Raw genomic sequence first — 16,873 nt, forward strand, 5'->3', positions numbered from 1 at the left:
GGTTGTTTATGTCCTGCTGTAGACCACCAAAATACTACTAGGTTAGAGACAGAGACTAACAGGTTGTTTATGTCCCGCTGTAGACCTCCAGAATACTACTAGGTTTGAGACTAACAGGTTGTTTATGTCCTGCTGTAGACCACCAGAATACTACTAGGTTAGGTACTATCAGGTTGTTTATGTCCTGCTGTAGACCACCAGTAAACTAATAGGTTAGAGACTAACAGGTTGTTTATGTCCTGCTGTAGACCACCAGAATACTACTAGGTTAGAGACTAACAGGTTGTTTATGTCCCGCTGTAGACCACCAGAATACTACTAGGTTAGAGACAGACACTAACAGGTTGTTTATGTCCTGCTGTAGACCACCAGAATACTACTAGGTTAGAGACAAGAGACTAACAGGTTGTTTATGTCCTGCTGTAGACCACCAGAATACTACTAGGTTAGAGACAGAGACTAACAGGTTGTTTATGTCCCGCTGTAGACCTCCAGAATACTACTAGGTTTGAGACTAACAGGTTGTTTATGTCCTGCTGTAGACCACCAGAATAGTACTAGGTTAGGGACTATCAGGTTGTTTATGTCCCGCTGTTTACCACCAGAATACTACTAGGTTAGAGACTAACAGGTTGTTTATGTCCCGCTGTAGACCACCAGAATACTACTAGGTTAGAGACTAACAGGTTGTTTATGTCCTGCTGTAGCCCACCAGAATACTACTAGGTTAGAGACTAACATATTGTTTATGTCCCGCTGTAGACCACCAGAATACTACTAGGTTAGAGACAGAGACTAACAGGTTGTTTATGTCCCGCTGTAGACCACCAGAATACTGCTAGGTTAGAGACTAACAGGTTGTTTATGTCCCGCTGTAGACCACCAGAATACTACTAGGTTAGAGACAGAGACTAACAGGTTGTTTATGTCCTGCTGTAGACCACCAGAATACTACTAGGTTAGAGACAGAGACTAACAGATTGTTTACGTCCCGCTGTAGACCACCAGAATACTACTAGGTTAGAGACAGAGACTAACAGGTTGTTTATGTCCCGCTGTAGACCACCAGAATACTACTAGGTTAGAGACTAACAGGTTGTTTATGTCCTGCTGTAGCCCACCAGAATACTACTAGGTTAGAGACTAACATGTTGTTTATGTCCCGCTGTAGACCACCAGAATACTACTAGGTTAGAGACAGAGACTAACAGGTTGTTTATGTCCCGCTGTAGACCACCAGAATACTACTAGGTTAGAGACTAACAGGTTGTTTATGTCCCGCTGTAGACCACCAGAATACTGCTAGGTTAGAGACTAACAGGTTGTTTATGTCCCGCTGTAGACCACCAGAATACTACTAGGTTAGAGACAGAGACTAACAGGTTGTTTATGTCCTGCTGTAGACCACTAGAATACTACTAGGTTAGAGACTAACAGGTTGTTTATGTCCTGCTTTAGACCACCCGAATACTACTAGGTTAGAGACACAGACTAACAGGGTGTTTATGTCCTGCTGTAGACCACCAGAATACTACTAGGTTAGAGACAGAGACTAACAGATTGTTTACGTCCCGCTGTAGACCACCAGAATACTACTAGGTTAGAGACAGAGACTAACAGGTTGTTTATGTCCCGCTGTAGACCACCAGAATACTACTAGGTTAGAGACTAACAGGTTGTTTATGTCCTGCTGTAGCCCACCAGAATACTACTAGGTTAGAGACTAACATGTTGTTTATGTCCCGCTGTAGACCACCAGAATACTACTAGCTTAGAGACAGAGACTAACAGGTTGTTTATGTCCCGCTGTAGACCACCAGAATACTACTAGGTTAGAGACTAACAGGTTGTTTATGTCCCGCTGTAGACCACCAGAATACTACTAGGTTAGAGACAGAGACTAACAGGTTGTTTATGTCCTGCTGTAGACCACTAGAATACTAATAGGTTAGAGACTAACAGGTTGTTTATGTCCTGCTTTAGACCACCCGAATACTACTAGGTTAGAGACACAGACTAACAGGTTGTTTATGTCCTGCTGTAGACCACCAGAATACTACTAGGTTAGAGACACAGACTAACAGGTTGTTTATGTCCTGCTGTAGACCACCAGAATACTACTAGGTTAGAGACAGAGACTAACAGGTTGTTTCTGTCCTGCTGTAGACCACCAGAATACTACTAGGTTAGAGACTAACAGGTTGTATATGTCCTGCTGTAGACCACCAGAATACTACTAGGTTAGAGACTAACAGGTTGTTTATGGCCTGCTGTAGACCACCAGAATACTACTAGGCTAGAGTCAGAGACTAACAGGTTGTTTATGTCCCGCTGTAGACCACCAGAATACTACTAGGTTAGAGACAGAGACTAACAGATTGTTTACGTCCCGCTGTAGACCACCAGAATACTACTAGGTTAGAGACAGAGACTAACAGGTTGTTTATGTCCTGCTGTAGACCACCAGAATACTACTAGGATAGAGACTAACAGGTTGTTTTTGTCCTGCTGTAGACCACCAGAATTCTACTAGGTTAGAGACTAACAGGTTGTATATGTTCCGCTGTAGACCACCAGAATACTACTAGGTTAGAGACTAACAGGTTGTTTATGTCCTGCTGTAGACCACCAGAATACTACTAGGTTAGAGACAGAGACTAACAGGTTGTTTATGTGCCGCTGTAGACCACCAGAATACTACTAGGTTAGAGACAGAGACTAACAGGTTGTTTATGTCCCGCTGTAGACCACCAGAATACTACTAGGTTAGAGACAGAGACTAACAGGTTGTTTATGTCCTGCTGTAGACCACCAGAATACTACTAGGTTAGAGACAGAGACTAACAGGTTGTTTATGTCCCGCTGTAGACCACCAGTTGCAGTGTGAAGAGACCGTAGTCATCTCCTTGGCTGTTGTCTCTGTCCTGGCTGTCATCATCTTCGCTGCCTTCTTCGGTTACCGCATGATGCACAGTGAGTAACCATGGTGATGACTAGACAATAATATGATGCTTATCTGTTGTTTATCCCCGTGCCCTAAGCCTCTGTTTATCCCCGTGCCCTAAGCCTCTGTTTATCCCCGTGCCCTAAGCTTCTGTTTATCCCTGTTCCCTAAGCCTCTGTTTATCCCCGTGCCCTAAGCCTCTGTTTATCCCCGTGCCCTAAGCCTCTGTTTGTCCCCGTGCCCTAAGCCTCTGTTTGTCCCCGTGCCCTAAGCCTCTGTTTATCCCCGTGCCCTAAGCCTCTGTTTATCCCCGTGCCCTAAGCCTCTGTTTATCCCCGTGCCCTAAGCCTCTGTCTGTCCCCGTGCCCTAAGCCTCTGTTTTTCTGTCTGTGTGTCTGACTGTGTGTATTTTCTCAGGAGGTGGTAAACAGGGCCTTCATAACCTCAACATGATGGAGGGAGCTGGTTCTGAGAGCTCTCTGGACCTGGATAACCTCAAACAACTGGAGGTCAGACGGCTACAACTACTTCAGTTATTACAGTTATTACAGCTACAGCCTTCCCTGTAGCTCAGTTGGTAGAGCATGGTGTTTGCAACGCCAGGGTTGTGGGTTCGATTCCCACGGGGGCCAGCACAGAAAAATAAAAAAAAGAAATTAAATGTATGCATTCACTACTGTAAGTCGCTCTGGATAAGAGCGTCTGCTAAATGACTAAAATGTCAAATGTACAGCTACTACAGCTACTACAGTTATTACAGTTATTACAACTGTTACAACTACTACAGTTATTACAGCTGTTACAGCTATTACAACTACTACAGTTATTACAGCTGTTACAACTACTACAGCTATTACAGTTTATTACAACTACTACAGTTATTACAGCTGCTACAGCTATTACAGTTATTACAACTACTACAGTTATTACAGCTGCTACAGCTATTACAGTTATTACAACTACTACAGTTATTACAGCTATTAGTTATTACAGCTGTTACAGCTATTACAACTACTACAGTTATTACAGCTGTTACAACTACTACAGTTATTACAGCTATTACAGTTTATTACAGCTATTACAGCTTCTACAGTTATTACAGTTAGTACAGCTGCTACAGTTATTACAGCTATTACAGTTATTACAGTTATTACAGCTGCTACAGTTATCACATCTGTTACAGTTATTACAGCTGCTACAGTTATTACAGCTGTTACAGTTATTACAACTGCTACATTTATTACAGCTGTTGCAGCTACTACAGTTATTACAGCTGTTACAGCTACTACAGTTATTACAGCTATTACAACTGCTACAATTATTACAGCTATTACAGGCATTACAGCTATTACAGTTATTACAGCTGCTACAGTTATTACAGCTACTACAGTTATTACAGCTGTTACAGCTGTTACAACTACTACAGTTATTACAGCTGCTACAGCTACTACAGTTATTACAGCTATTACAGTTATTACAGCTGTTACAGCTATTACAACTACTACAGTTATTACAGCTGCTACAGCTATTAGTTATTACAACTACTACAGTTATTACAGCTGTTACAACTACTACAGTTATTACAGCTATTACAGTTTATTACAGCTATTACAGCTTCTACAGTTACTACAGTTAGTACAGCTGCTACAGTTATTAGCTATTACAGTTATTACAGCTATTACAGCCATTACAGCTATTACAGTTATTACAGCTGCTACAGTTATCAGTTATTACAGCTATTACAGCTACTACAGGTATTACAGCTGCTACAGTTATTACAGCTGTTACAGTTATTACAACTGCTACAGTTATTACAGCTGTTACAGCTACTACAGTTATTACAGCTGTTACAGCTACTACAGTTATTACAGCTGCTACAGCTGCTACAGTTATTACAGCTATTACAACTGCTACAGTTATTACAGCTATTACAGCTACTACAGCTGCTACAGTTATTACAGCTATTACAGTTATTACAGCTACTACAGCTATTACAGCTACTACAGCTGCTACAGCTATTACAGCTACTACAGCTGCTACAGTTATTACAGCTATTACAGCTACTACAGCTACTATAGTTATTACAGTTATTACAGCTACTACAGTTATTACAGCTGCTGCAGTTATTACAGCTGTTGCAGTTATTACAGCTGTTGCAGTTATTACAGCTACTACAGCTACTACAGCTGCTACAGTTATTACAGCTATTACAGCTAGTACAGTTATTACAGCTATTGCAGCTGTTGCAGTTATTGCAGCTGTTGCAGTTATTACAGCTGTTGCAGTTATTACAACTGTTGCAGTTATTACAGCTGTTGCAGTTATTACAGCTGCTACAGCTGCTACAGTTATTACAGCTATTACAACTGCTACAGTTATTACAGCTACTACAGCTGCTACAGTTATTACAGCTATTACAGTTATTACAGCTACTACAGCTATTACAGCTACTACAGCTATTACAGCTACTACAGCTGCTACAGTTATTACAGCTATTACAGCTACTACAGCTACTATAGTTATTACAGTTATTACAGCTACTACAGCTATTACAGCTACTACAGCTGCTACAGTTATTACCGCTATTACAGCTACTACAGTTATTACAGCTATTGCAGCTGTTGCAGTTATTGCAGCTGTTGCAGTTATTACAGCTGTTGCAGTTATTACAGCTGTTGCAGTTATTACAGGTGTTACAGTTATTACAGCTGCTACAGTTATTACAGCTATTACAACTGCTACAGTTATTACAGGTATTACAGCTGCTACAGTTATTACAGCTGCTACAGCCACTACAGTTATTACAGCTGGTACAGTTATTACAGCTACTACAGTTATTACAGCTGCTACAGCCACTACAGTTATTACAGCTGCTACAGTTATTACAGCTATTACAACTGCTACAGTTATTACAGCTATTACAGCTACTACAGTTATTACAGCTATTACAGCTGCTACAGTTATTACAGCTATTACAACTGCTACAGTTATTACAGCTATTACAGCTGTTACAGCTACTACAGTTATTACAGCTGCTACAGCCACTACAGTTATTACAGCTGCTACAGTTATTACAGCAGCTACAGTTATTACAGCTATTACAGATGTTACAACTACTACAGTTATTACAGCTACTACAGTTATTACAGCTATTACAACTACTAGTTATTACAGCTGTTACAGTTATTACAGCTATTACAGTTATTACAGCTGCCACAGTTATTACAGCTACTACAGTTATTACAGCTGTTACAGCTGCTACAGTTATTACAGCTGTTACAGTTATTACAGTTATTACAGCTGCTACAGCTATTACAGTTATTACAACTACTACAGTTATTACAGCTATTAGTTATTACAGCTGTTACAGCTATTACAGCTGCTACAGCTATTACAGTTATTACAACTACTACAGTTATTACAGCTGTTACAACTACTACAGTTATTACAGCTATTACAGTTTATTACAGCTATTACAGCTTCTACAGTTATTACAGCTATTACAGTTATTACAGTTATTACAGCTGCTACAGTTATCACATCTGTTACAGTTATTACAGCTGCTACAGTTATTACAGCTGTTACAGTTATTACAACTGCTACAGTTATTACAGCTGTTGCAGCTACTACAGTTATTACAGCTGTTACAGCTACTACAGTTATTACAGCTGCTACAGCTGCTACAGTTATTACAGCTATTACAACTGCTACAGTTATTACAGCTATTACAGCTACTACAGTTATTACAGCTGCTACAGTTATTACAGCTACTACAGTTATTACAGTTATTACAGCTGTTACAGCTGTTACAACTACTACAGTTATTACAGCTGCTACAGCTACTACAGTTATTACAGCTATTACAGTTATTACAGCTGTTACAGCTATTACAACTACTACAGTTATTACAGCTGCTACAGCTATTAGTTATTACAACTACTACAGTTATTACAGCTGTTACAACTACTACAGTTATTACAGCTATTACAGTTTATTACAGCTATTACAGCTTCTACAGTTACTACAGTTAGTACAGCTGCTACGGTTATTAGCTATTACAGTTTATTACAGCCATTACAGCTATTACAGTTATTACAGCTGCTACAGTTATCAGTTATTACAGCTACTACAGGTATTACAGCTGCTACAGTTATTACAGCTGTTACAGCTACTACAGTTATTACAGCTGTTACAGCTACTAGTTATTACAGCTGCTACAGCTGCTACAGTTATTACAGCTATTACAACTGCTACAGTTATTACAGCTATTACAGCCATTACAGCTATTACAGTTATTACAGCTGCTACAGTTAACACAGTTATTACAGCTATTACAGTTATTACAGCTACTACAGTTATTACAGCTACTACAGCTATTACAGCTACTACAGCTGCTACAGTTATTACAGCGATTACAGCTACTACAGCTACTATAGTTATTACAGCTATTACAGCTACTACAGTTATTACAGCTGCTGCAGTTATTACAGCTGTTGCAGTTATTACAGCTGTTACAGTTATTACAGCTACTACAGCTATTACAGCTACTACAGCTGCTACAGTTATTACAGCTATTACAGTTATTACAGCTATTGCAGCTGTTGCAGTTATTACAGCTGTTACTGTTATTACAGCTGCTACAGTTATTACAGCTATTACAGCTGCTACAGTTATTACAGCTGCTACAGCCACTACAGTTATTACAGCTGTTACAGTTATTACAGCTACTACAGTTATTACAGCTACTACAGTTATTACAGCTGCTACAGTTATTACAGCTATTACAACTGCTACAGTTATTACAGCTATTACAGCTACTACAGTTATTACAGCTATTACAGCTGCTACAGTTATTACAGCTATTACAACTGCTACAGTTATTACAGCTATTACAGCTGTTACAGCTACTACAGTTATTACAGCTGCTACCGCCACTACAGTTATTACAGCTGCTACAGTTATTACAGCAGCTACAGTTATTACAGCTATTACAGATGTTACAACTACTACAGTTATTACAGCTACTACAGTTATTACAGCTATTACAACTACTAGTTATTACAGCTATTACAGTTATTACAGCTGCCACAGTTATTACAGCTACTACAGTTATTACAGCTGTTACAGCTGCTACAGTTATTACAGCTGTTACAGCTACTACAGTTATTACAGCTGTTACAGTTATTACAGCTGTTACAGCTACTACAGTTATTACAGCTGCTACAGTTATTACAGCTGTTACAGCTACTACAGTTATTACAGTTATTACAGCTGTTACAGTTATTACAGCTGTTACAGTTATTACAGCTGCTATAGTTGTTACAGCTGCTACAGGTATTACAGCTATTCTACCTTAGACAGATCTACAACTACTACAGCTATTCTACCCACTACACATCTACACCTACCCCAGCTGCTACAGCTATTCTACCTACTACACATCTACACCTACCCCAGCTATTCTACCTACTACACATCTACAACTACCCCAGCTGCTACGGCTATTCTACCTACTACACATCTACAACTACCCCAGCTGCTACAGCTATTCTACCTACTACACATCTACACCTACTACAGCTATTCTACCTACTACACATCTACAACTACTACAGCTATTCTACCTACTACACATCTACAACTACTACAGCTATTCTACCTACTACACATCTACAACTACTACAGCTATTCTACCTACTACACATCTACAACTACCCCAGCTGCTACAGCTATTCTACCTACTACACATCTACACCTACCCCAGCTATTCTACCTTCTACACATCTACAACTACCACAGATATTCTACCTACTACACATTTACACCTACCGCAGCTGCTACGGCTATTTTACCTACTACATTTACGTCATTTAGCAGACGCTCTTATCCAGAGCGACTTACAAATTGGTGCATTCACCTTATAATATCCAGTGGAACAACCACTTTACAATAGTGCATCTAAATCTTTTAAGGGGGGGTTAGAAGGATTACTTTATCCTATCCCAGGTATTCCTTAAAGAGGTGGGGTTTCAGGTGTCTCCGGAAGGTGGTGATTGACTCCGCTGTCCTGGCGTCGTGAGGGAGCTTGTTCCACCATTGGGGTGCCAGAGCAGCGAACAGTTTTGACTGGGCTGAGCGGGAACTGTGCTTCCTCAGAGGTAGGGAGGCGACCAGGCCAGAGGTGGATGAACGCAGTGCCCTTGTTTGGGTGTAGGGCCTGATCAGAGCCTGAAGGTACGGAGGTGCCGTTCCCCTCACAGCTCCATAGGCAAGCACCATGGTCTTGTAGCGGATGCGAGCTTCGACTGGAAGCCAGTGGAGAGAGCGGAGGAGCGGGGTGACGTGAGAGAACTTGGGAAGGTTGAACACCAGACGGGCTGCGGCGTTCTGGATGAGTTGTAGGGGTTTAATGGCACAAGCAGGGAGCCCAGCCAACAACGAGTTGCAGTAATCCAGACGGGAGATGACAAGTGCCTGGATTAGGACCTGCGCCGCTTCCTGTGTGAGGCAGGGTCGTAATCTGCGAATGTTGTAGAGCATGAACCTACAGGATCGGGTCACCGCCTTGATGTTAGTGGAGAACGACAGGGTGTTGTCCAGGGTCACGCCGAGGCTCTTAGCACTCTGGGAGGAGGACACAAGGGAGTTGTCAACCGTGATGGCGAGATCATGGAACGGGCAGTCCTTCCCCGGGAGGAAGAGCAGCTCCGTCTTGCCGAGGTTCAGCTTGAGGTGGTGATCCGTCATCCACACTGATATGTCTGCCAGACATGCAGAGATGCGATTCGCCACCTGGTTGTCAGAAGGGGGAAAGGAGAAGATTAATTGTGTGTCATCAGCATAGCAATGATATGAGAGACCATGTGAGGATATGACAGAGCCAAGTGACTTGGTGTATAGCGAGAATAGGAGAGGGCCTAGAACAGAGCCCTGGGGGACACCAGTGGTGAGAGCACGTAGTGCGGAGACAGATTCTCGCCACGCCACCTGGTAGGAGCGACCTGTCAGGTAGGACGCAATCCAAGCGTGGGCCGCGCCGGAGATGCCCAGGTCGGAGAGGGTGGAGAGGAGGATCTGATGGTTCACAGTATCAAAGGCAGCAGATAGGTCTAGAAGGATGAGAGCAGAGGAGAGAGAGTTAGCTTTAGCAGTGCGGAGAGCCTCCGTGACACAGAGAAGAGCAGTCTCAGTTGAATGCCCAGTCTTGAAACCTGACTGATTAGGATCAAGAAGGTCATTCTGAGAGAGATAGCAAGAGAGCTGGCCAAGGACGGCACGTTCAAGAGTTTTGGAGAGAAAGGAAAGAAGGGATACTGGTCTGTAGTTGTTGACATCGGAGGGATCGAGTGTAGGTTTTTTCAGAAGGGGTGCAACTCTCACTCTCTTGAAGACTACACATCTACACCTACTACAGCTATTCTACCTACTACACATCTATAACTACCCCAGCTGTTACAGCTATTCTACCTACTACACATCTACAACTACCCTAGCTGCTAAGGCTATTCTACCTACTACACATCTACACCTACCCCAGCTGCTACAGAGAATCGGACCAAAATGGAATTGAGATCCAGTCGTCTTTTCTCAACCTTTCTTCTCCCTCTTTTTCTCTCTGTCAGCTGATAGGTCGAGGCCGGTACGGCTCGGTGTTCTGTGGTTTGTTGGACGAGCGACAGGTGGCTGTGAAGGTGTTCAGCTCAGCCAATCGGCAGAACTTCCTGAACGAGTGTTCCATTTATTGTCTCCCCCTGCTGGAGCACGACAACATCGCACACTTCATCGCTGCCGACGAACGGCTGGGGGCAGAGGGCCGACTGGAGTACCTTCTGGTCATGGAGTACTACCCCCACGTAAGTACCTTCTACTGGGTTCTGCTGGTTCCAGATGGCTGGGGGCCGAGTGGAGTACCTTCTGGTCATGGAGTACTACCCCCACGTAAGTACCTTCTACTGGGTTCTGCTGGTTCCAGATGGCTGGGGGCCGAGTGGAGTACCTTCTGGTCATGGAGTACTACCCCCACGTAAGTACCTTCTACTAGGTTCTGCTGGTTCCAGATGGCTGGGGGCCGAGTGGAGTACCTTCAACTGGGTTCTGCTGGTTCCAGATGGCTGGGGGCCGAGTGGTGTACCTTCTACTAGGTTCTGCTGTTTCCAGATAACTGGGGGCTGGGTGGAGTACCTTCTACTAGGTTCTGCTGTTTCCAGATGGCTGGGTGGAGTACCTTCTACTGGGTTCTGCTGGTTCCAGACGGCTGGGGGCCGAGTGGAGTACCTTCTACTGGGTTCTGCTGGTTCCAGATGGCTGGGGGCTGAGTGGAGTACCTTCTACTGGGTTCTGCTGGTTCCAGACGGCTGGGGGCTTAGTGGAGTACCTTCTACTGGGTTCTGCTGGTTCCAGACGGCTGGGGGCCGAGTGGAGTACCTTCTACTGGGTTCTGCTGGTTCCAGACGGCTGGGGGCCGAGTGGAGTACCTTCTACTGGGTTCTGCTGATTCCAGACGGCTGGGGGCCGAGTGGAGTACCTTCTACTGGGTTCTGCTGGTTCCAGACGGCTGGGGGCCGAGTGGAGTACCTTCTACTGGGTTCTGCTGGTTCCAGACGGCTGGGGGCCGAGTGGAGTACCTTCTACTGGGTTCTGCTGGTTCCAGATGGCTGGGGGCCGAGTGGAGTACCTTCTACTGGGTTATGCTGGTTCCAGACGGCTGGGGGCCGAGTGGAGTACCTTCTACTGGGTTCTGCTGGTTCCAGACGGCTGGGGGCCGAGTGGAGTACCTTCTACTGGGTTCTGCTGGTTCCAGATGGCTGGGGGCCGAGTGGAGTAACTTCTATGGGTTCTGCTGGTTCCAGACGGCTGGGGGCCGAGTGGAGTACCTTCTACTGGGTTCTGCTGGTTCCAGACGGCTGGGGGCCGAGTGGAGTACCTTCTACTGGGTTCTGCTGGTTCCAGACGGCTGGGGGCCGAGTGGAGTACCTTCTACTGGGTTCTGCTGGTTACAGACGGCTGGGGCCCGAGTGGAGTACCTTCTACTGGGTTCTGCTGATTCCAGACCCCCGGGGGTCGAGTGGAGTACCTACTATGGGTTCTGCTGGTTCCAGACGGCCGGGGGCCGAGTGGAGTACCTTCTATGGGTTCTGCTGGTTCCAGACGGCTGGGGGCCGAGTGGAGTACCTTCTACTGGGTTCTGCTGGTTCCAGACGGCTGGGGGCCGAGTGGAGTACCTTCTACTGGGTTCTGCTGGTTCCAGACGGCTGGGGGCCGAGTGGAGTACCTTCTACTGGGTTCTGCTGGTTCCAGATGGCTGGGGGCTGAGTGGAGTACCTTCTACTGGGTTCTGCTGGTTCCAGACGGCTGGGGGCCGAGTGGAGTACCTTCTACTGGGTTCTACTGGTTCCAGATGGCTGGGGGCTGAGTGGAGTACCTTCTACTGGGTTCTGCTGGTTCCAGACGGCTGGGGGTTTAGTGGAGTACCTTCTACTGGGTTCTGCTGGTTCCAGACGGCTGGGGGCCGAGTGGAGTACCTTCTACTGGGTTCTGCTGGTTCCAGACGGCTGGGGGCCGAGTGGAGTACCTTCTACTGGGTTCTGCTGGTTCCAGACGGCTTAGGCAGCCGATTCCCTTTTATCTAAAGTGACAAACCACCTCAGCGCTCTCTGCTCTCTCTCTCTGTGTCCTGGTGTATTATGATGTATTAATACAGTTTCTCTCTTTCTCCCTCCATCTCTGTCTGTGTCCTGGTGTATTCTGATGTATTAATACAGTATCTCTCTCTCCCTGTGTCCTGGTGTATTATGATGTATTAATACAGTATCTCTCTCTGTGTCCTGGTGTATTATGATGTATTAATACAGTATCTCTCTCTCTTTCTCTCTCTCTCTCTCTCTCTCTCTCTCTCTCTCTCTCTCTCTCTCTCTGTGTCCTGGTGTATTATGCTGTATTAATACAGTATCTCTCTGTGTCCTGGTGTATTATGGTGTATTAATACAGTATCTCTCTCTCTCAGGGCTCGTTGTATCGCTACCTGGGGCTGCAGACAGGAGACTGGATGAGTAGCTGTCGTCTGGCCCATTCCATCACCAGAGGCCTAGCCTACCTGCATACTGAGCTGCTTAAAGGAGGTGAGACATACACCTGTCCTCCACACCCTGACCTCCACACCCTGACCTCCTGTCCTCCACACCCTGACCTCCACACCCTGACCTCCACACCCTGACCTCCACACCCTGACCTCCACACCCTGTCCTCCACACCTTGTCCTCCACACCCTGTCCTCCACACCCTGACCTCCTAACCTCCACACCCTGTCCTCCACACCCTAACCTCCTAACCTCCACACCCTGTCCTCCACACCCTGACCTCCTGTCCTCCACACTCTGACCTCCACACCTTGTCCTCCTGACCTCCACACCCTGACCTCCACACCCTGACCTCCACACCCTGACCTCCTGTCCTCCACACTCTGACCTCCACACCTTGTCCTCCTGACCTCCACACCCTGACCTCCACACTCTGACCTCCACACCTTGTCCTCCTGACCTCCACACCCTGACCGCCACACCCTGACCTCCACACCCTGACCTCCTGACCTCCACACCCTGACCTCCACACCCTGACCTCCTGACCTCCACACCCTGTCCTCCACACCCTGACCTCCTAACCCTGTCCTCCACACCCTAACCTCCTAACCTCCACACCCTGTCCTCCACACCCTGACCTCCTGTCCTCCACACCCTGACCTCCACACCTTGTCCTCCTGACCTCCACACCCTGACCTCCACACCCTGACCTCCTGTCCTCCACACTCTGACCTCCACACCTTGTCCTCCTGACCTCCACACTCTGACCTCCACACCTTGTCCTCCTGACCTCCACACCCTGACCGCCTAACCCTGTCCTCCACACCCTAACCTCCTAACCTCCACACCCTGTCCTCCACACCCTGACCTCCTGTCCTCCACACCCTGACCTCCACACCTTGTCCTCCTGACCTCCACACCCTGACCTCCACACCCTGACCTCCTGTCCTCCACACTCTGACCTCCACACCTTGTCCTCCTGACCTCCACACTCTGACCTCCACACCTTGTCCTCCTGACCTCCACACCCTGACCGCCACACCCTGACCTCCACACCCTGACCTCCACACCCTGACCTCCTGACCTCCACCTCCTGACCTCCACACCCTGACCTCCTGCTCTGTTCTACAGTACTATCACCAGGGTACTGCTCTGTTCTACAGTACCATCACCAGGGTACCGCTCTGTTCTACAGTACTATCACCAGGGTACCGCTCTGTTCTACAGTACTATCACCAGGGTACCGCTCTGTTCTACAGTACTATCACCAGGGTACCGCTCTGTTCTACAGTACTATCACCAGGGTACCGCTCTGTTCTACAGTACTATCACCAGGGTACCGCTCTGTTGTCCAGGACTCTCACTGCCCTCTGGTGGATACTGTGATACTGCACCAAGCCAATAGAGGTCTGCCTGGGCCCTGGTTGTCAGTAATAACTGGTAGAGGATCAGTTCTCCTCATCTATTACAACGACCCCGGTTATAAATATTATCTGGTAACTCCTTTCTCCCTCCTTCTCCCTCCTCGCTTCCTCCCCCTCCTCTCTTCTCCCTCATCATCCTCTCTTTTCCCCTCTTTCACCTCTTTCCTCCTCCTCCTCTCTCCCTTCCTCCTCCTTTCCCCCCTCGTCCTCCTCCTCTTCCTCCTGTCTCCCTTCCTCCTGCAGACTTCTACAAGCCAGCTGTGTCTCACAGAGATCTGAACAGTCGGAACATTCTGGTGAAGAACGACGGAACGTGTGTCATCATCGACTTTGGCCTCTCCATGAAGTTGACGGGGAACCGGCCGGTACGGCAGGGAGAGGAGGAGAACGCTGCCATCAGTGAGGTGAGGGGAGACCATAGAACCCTTTGAAACCCATGTCATCAGTGAGGTGAGGGGAGACTATAGAACCCTTGTCATCAGTGAGGTGAGACTATAGAACCCTTTGGAACCCATGTCATCAGTGAGGGGAGACTATAGAACCCTTTGAAACCATGTCATCAGTGAGGGGAGACCATAGAACCCTTTGAACCCATGTCATCAGTGAGGGGAGACCATATAACCCTTTGGAACCCATGTCATCAGTGAGGGGAGACCATAGAACCCTTTGGAACCCATGTCATCAGTGAGGGGAGCCTATAGAACCCTTTGAACCCATGTCATCAGTGAGGGGAGACCACAGAACCTTTTGATGAACCCATGTCATCAGTGAAGTGAGACTATAGAACCCTTTGAAACCCATGTCATCAGTGAGGGGAGACCATAGAACCCTTTGGAACCCATGTCATCAGTGAGGTGAGAGGAGACCATGGAACCCTTTGGAACCCATGTCATCAGTGAGGGGAGACCATAGAACCCTTTGAACCCATGTCATCAGTGAGGGGAGACTATAGAGCCCTTTGGAACCCATGTCAACAGTGAGGGGAGACTATAGCCTTCCCTGTAGCTCAGTTGGTAGAGCATGGTGTTTGCAACGCCAGGGTTGTGGGTTCGATTCCCACGGGGGGCCAGCACAGAAAAAAAAAATGTATGAAATTGTATGAAATGTATGCATTCACTACTGTAAGTCGCTCTGGATAAGAGCGTCTGCTAAATGACTAAAATGTCAAAAATGTATAGAACCCTTTGAAACCCATGTCATCAGTGAGGTGAGACCATAGAAGCCTTTGGAACCCATGTCATCAGTGGGGGGAGACTATAGAACCCTTTGAACCCATGTCATCAGTGAGGTGAGACCACAGAACCCTTTGGAACCCATGTCATCAGTGGGGGGAGACTATAGAACCCTTTGAACCCATGTCATCAGTGAGGTGAGACTATAGAATCCTTTGAACCCATGTCATCAGTGAGGTGAGACTATAGAACCCTTTGGAACCCATGTCATCAGTGAGGTGAGAGGAGATCATGGAACCCTTTGGAACCCATGTCATCAGTGAGGTGAGAGGAGACCATGGAACCCTTTGGAACCCATGTCATCAGTGAGGGGAGACTATAGAACCCTTTGAAACCCATGTCATCAGTGAGGGGAGACTATAGAACCCTTTGAAACCCATGTCATCAGTGAGGTGAGACTATAGAACCCTTTGGAACCCATGTCATCAGTGAGGTGAGAGGAGACCATGGAACCCTTTGGAACCCATGTCATCAGTGAGGTGAGACTATAGAACCCTTTGAAACCCATGTCATCAGTGAGGTGAGGGCAGACCATAGAACCCTTTGGAACCCATGGCATCAGTGAGAGGAGACCATAGAACCCTTTGGAACCCATGTCATCAGTCAAGTGAGGGGAGACTATAGAACTCTTTGGAACCCATGTCATCAGTGAGGTGAGGGGAGACTATAGAACCCTTTGAACCCATGTCATCAGTGAGGTGAGACTATAGAACCCTTTGGAACCCATGTCATCAGTGAGGGAAGACTATAGAACCCTTTGAAACCCATGTCATCAGTGAGGTGAGAGCATAGAACCCTTTGAAACCCATGTCATCAGTGAGTGGAGACTATAGAACCCTTTGAAACCCATGTCATGAGTTAGTGGAGACTATAGAACCCTTTGAACCCATGTCATCAGTGAGGGGAGACCATAGAACCCTTTGAAACCCATGTCATCAGTGAGGGGAGACTATAGAACCCTTTGAAACCCATGTCATCAGTGAGGTGAGACTATAGAACCCTTTGGAACCCATGTCATCAGTGAGGTGAGACCATAGAACCCTTTGAAACCCATGTCATCAGTGAGGTGAGGGGAGACTATAGAACCCTTTGAAACCCATGTCATCAGTGAGGGGAGACCATAGAACCCTTTGGAACCCATGTAATCACTGAGGTGAGACCATAGATCCCTTTGAAACCCATTTCATCAGTGAGGGG

The 16,873-nt window shown here is 46.3% G+C and overlaps 1 protein-coding gene across 1 annotated transcript in view; it reads left to right on the forward strand.

Moving 5' to 3' along the window:
• LOC106574976 (bone morphogenetic protein receptor type-2) overlaps positions 1-16,873 on the forward strand; it is a 145,614-nt gene that overhangs the window by 112,110 nt on the left and 16,631 nt on the right. Inside the window, exons 4-8 of the mRNA XM_045699655.2 lie at positions 2,869-2,973; positions 3,362-3,453; positions 10,567-10,797; positions 12,948-13,062; positions 14,688-14,848. Of these exons, the coding sequence (XP_045555611.1) occupies positions 2,869-2,973; positions 3,362-3,453; positions 10,567-10,797; positions 12,948-13,062; positions 14,688-14,848 (704 nt within the window). The remainder of the gene's footprint in view (positions 1-2,868; positions 2,974-3,361; positions 3,454-10,566; positions 10,798-12,947; positions 13,063-14,687; positions 14,849-16,873) is intronic.

This window comes from Salmo salar, chromosome 17, assembly GCF_965601325.2.
Source record: "Salmo salar chromosome 17, fSalSal1, whole genome shotgun sequence".
In the NCBI taxonomy this organism is placed as follows: domain Eukaryota; kingdom Metazoa; phylum Chordata; class Actinopteri; order Salmoniformes; family Salmonidae; genus Salmo; species Salmo salar.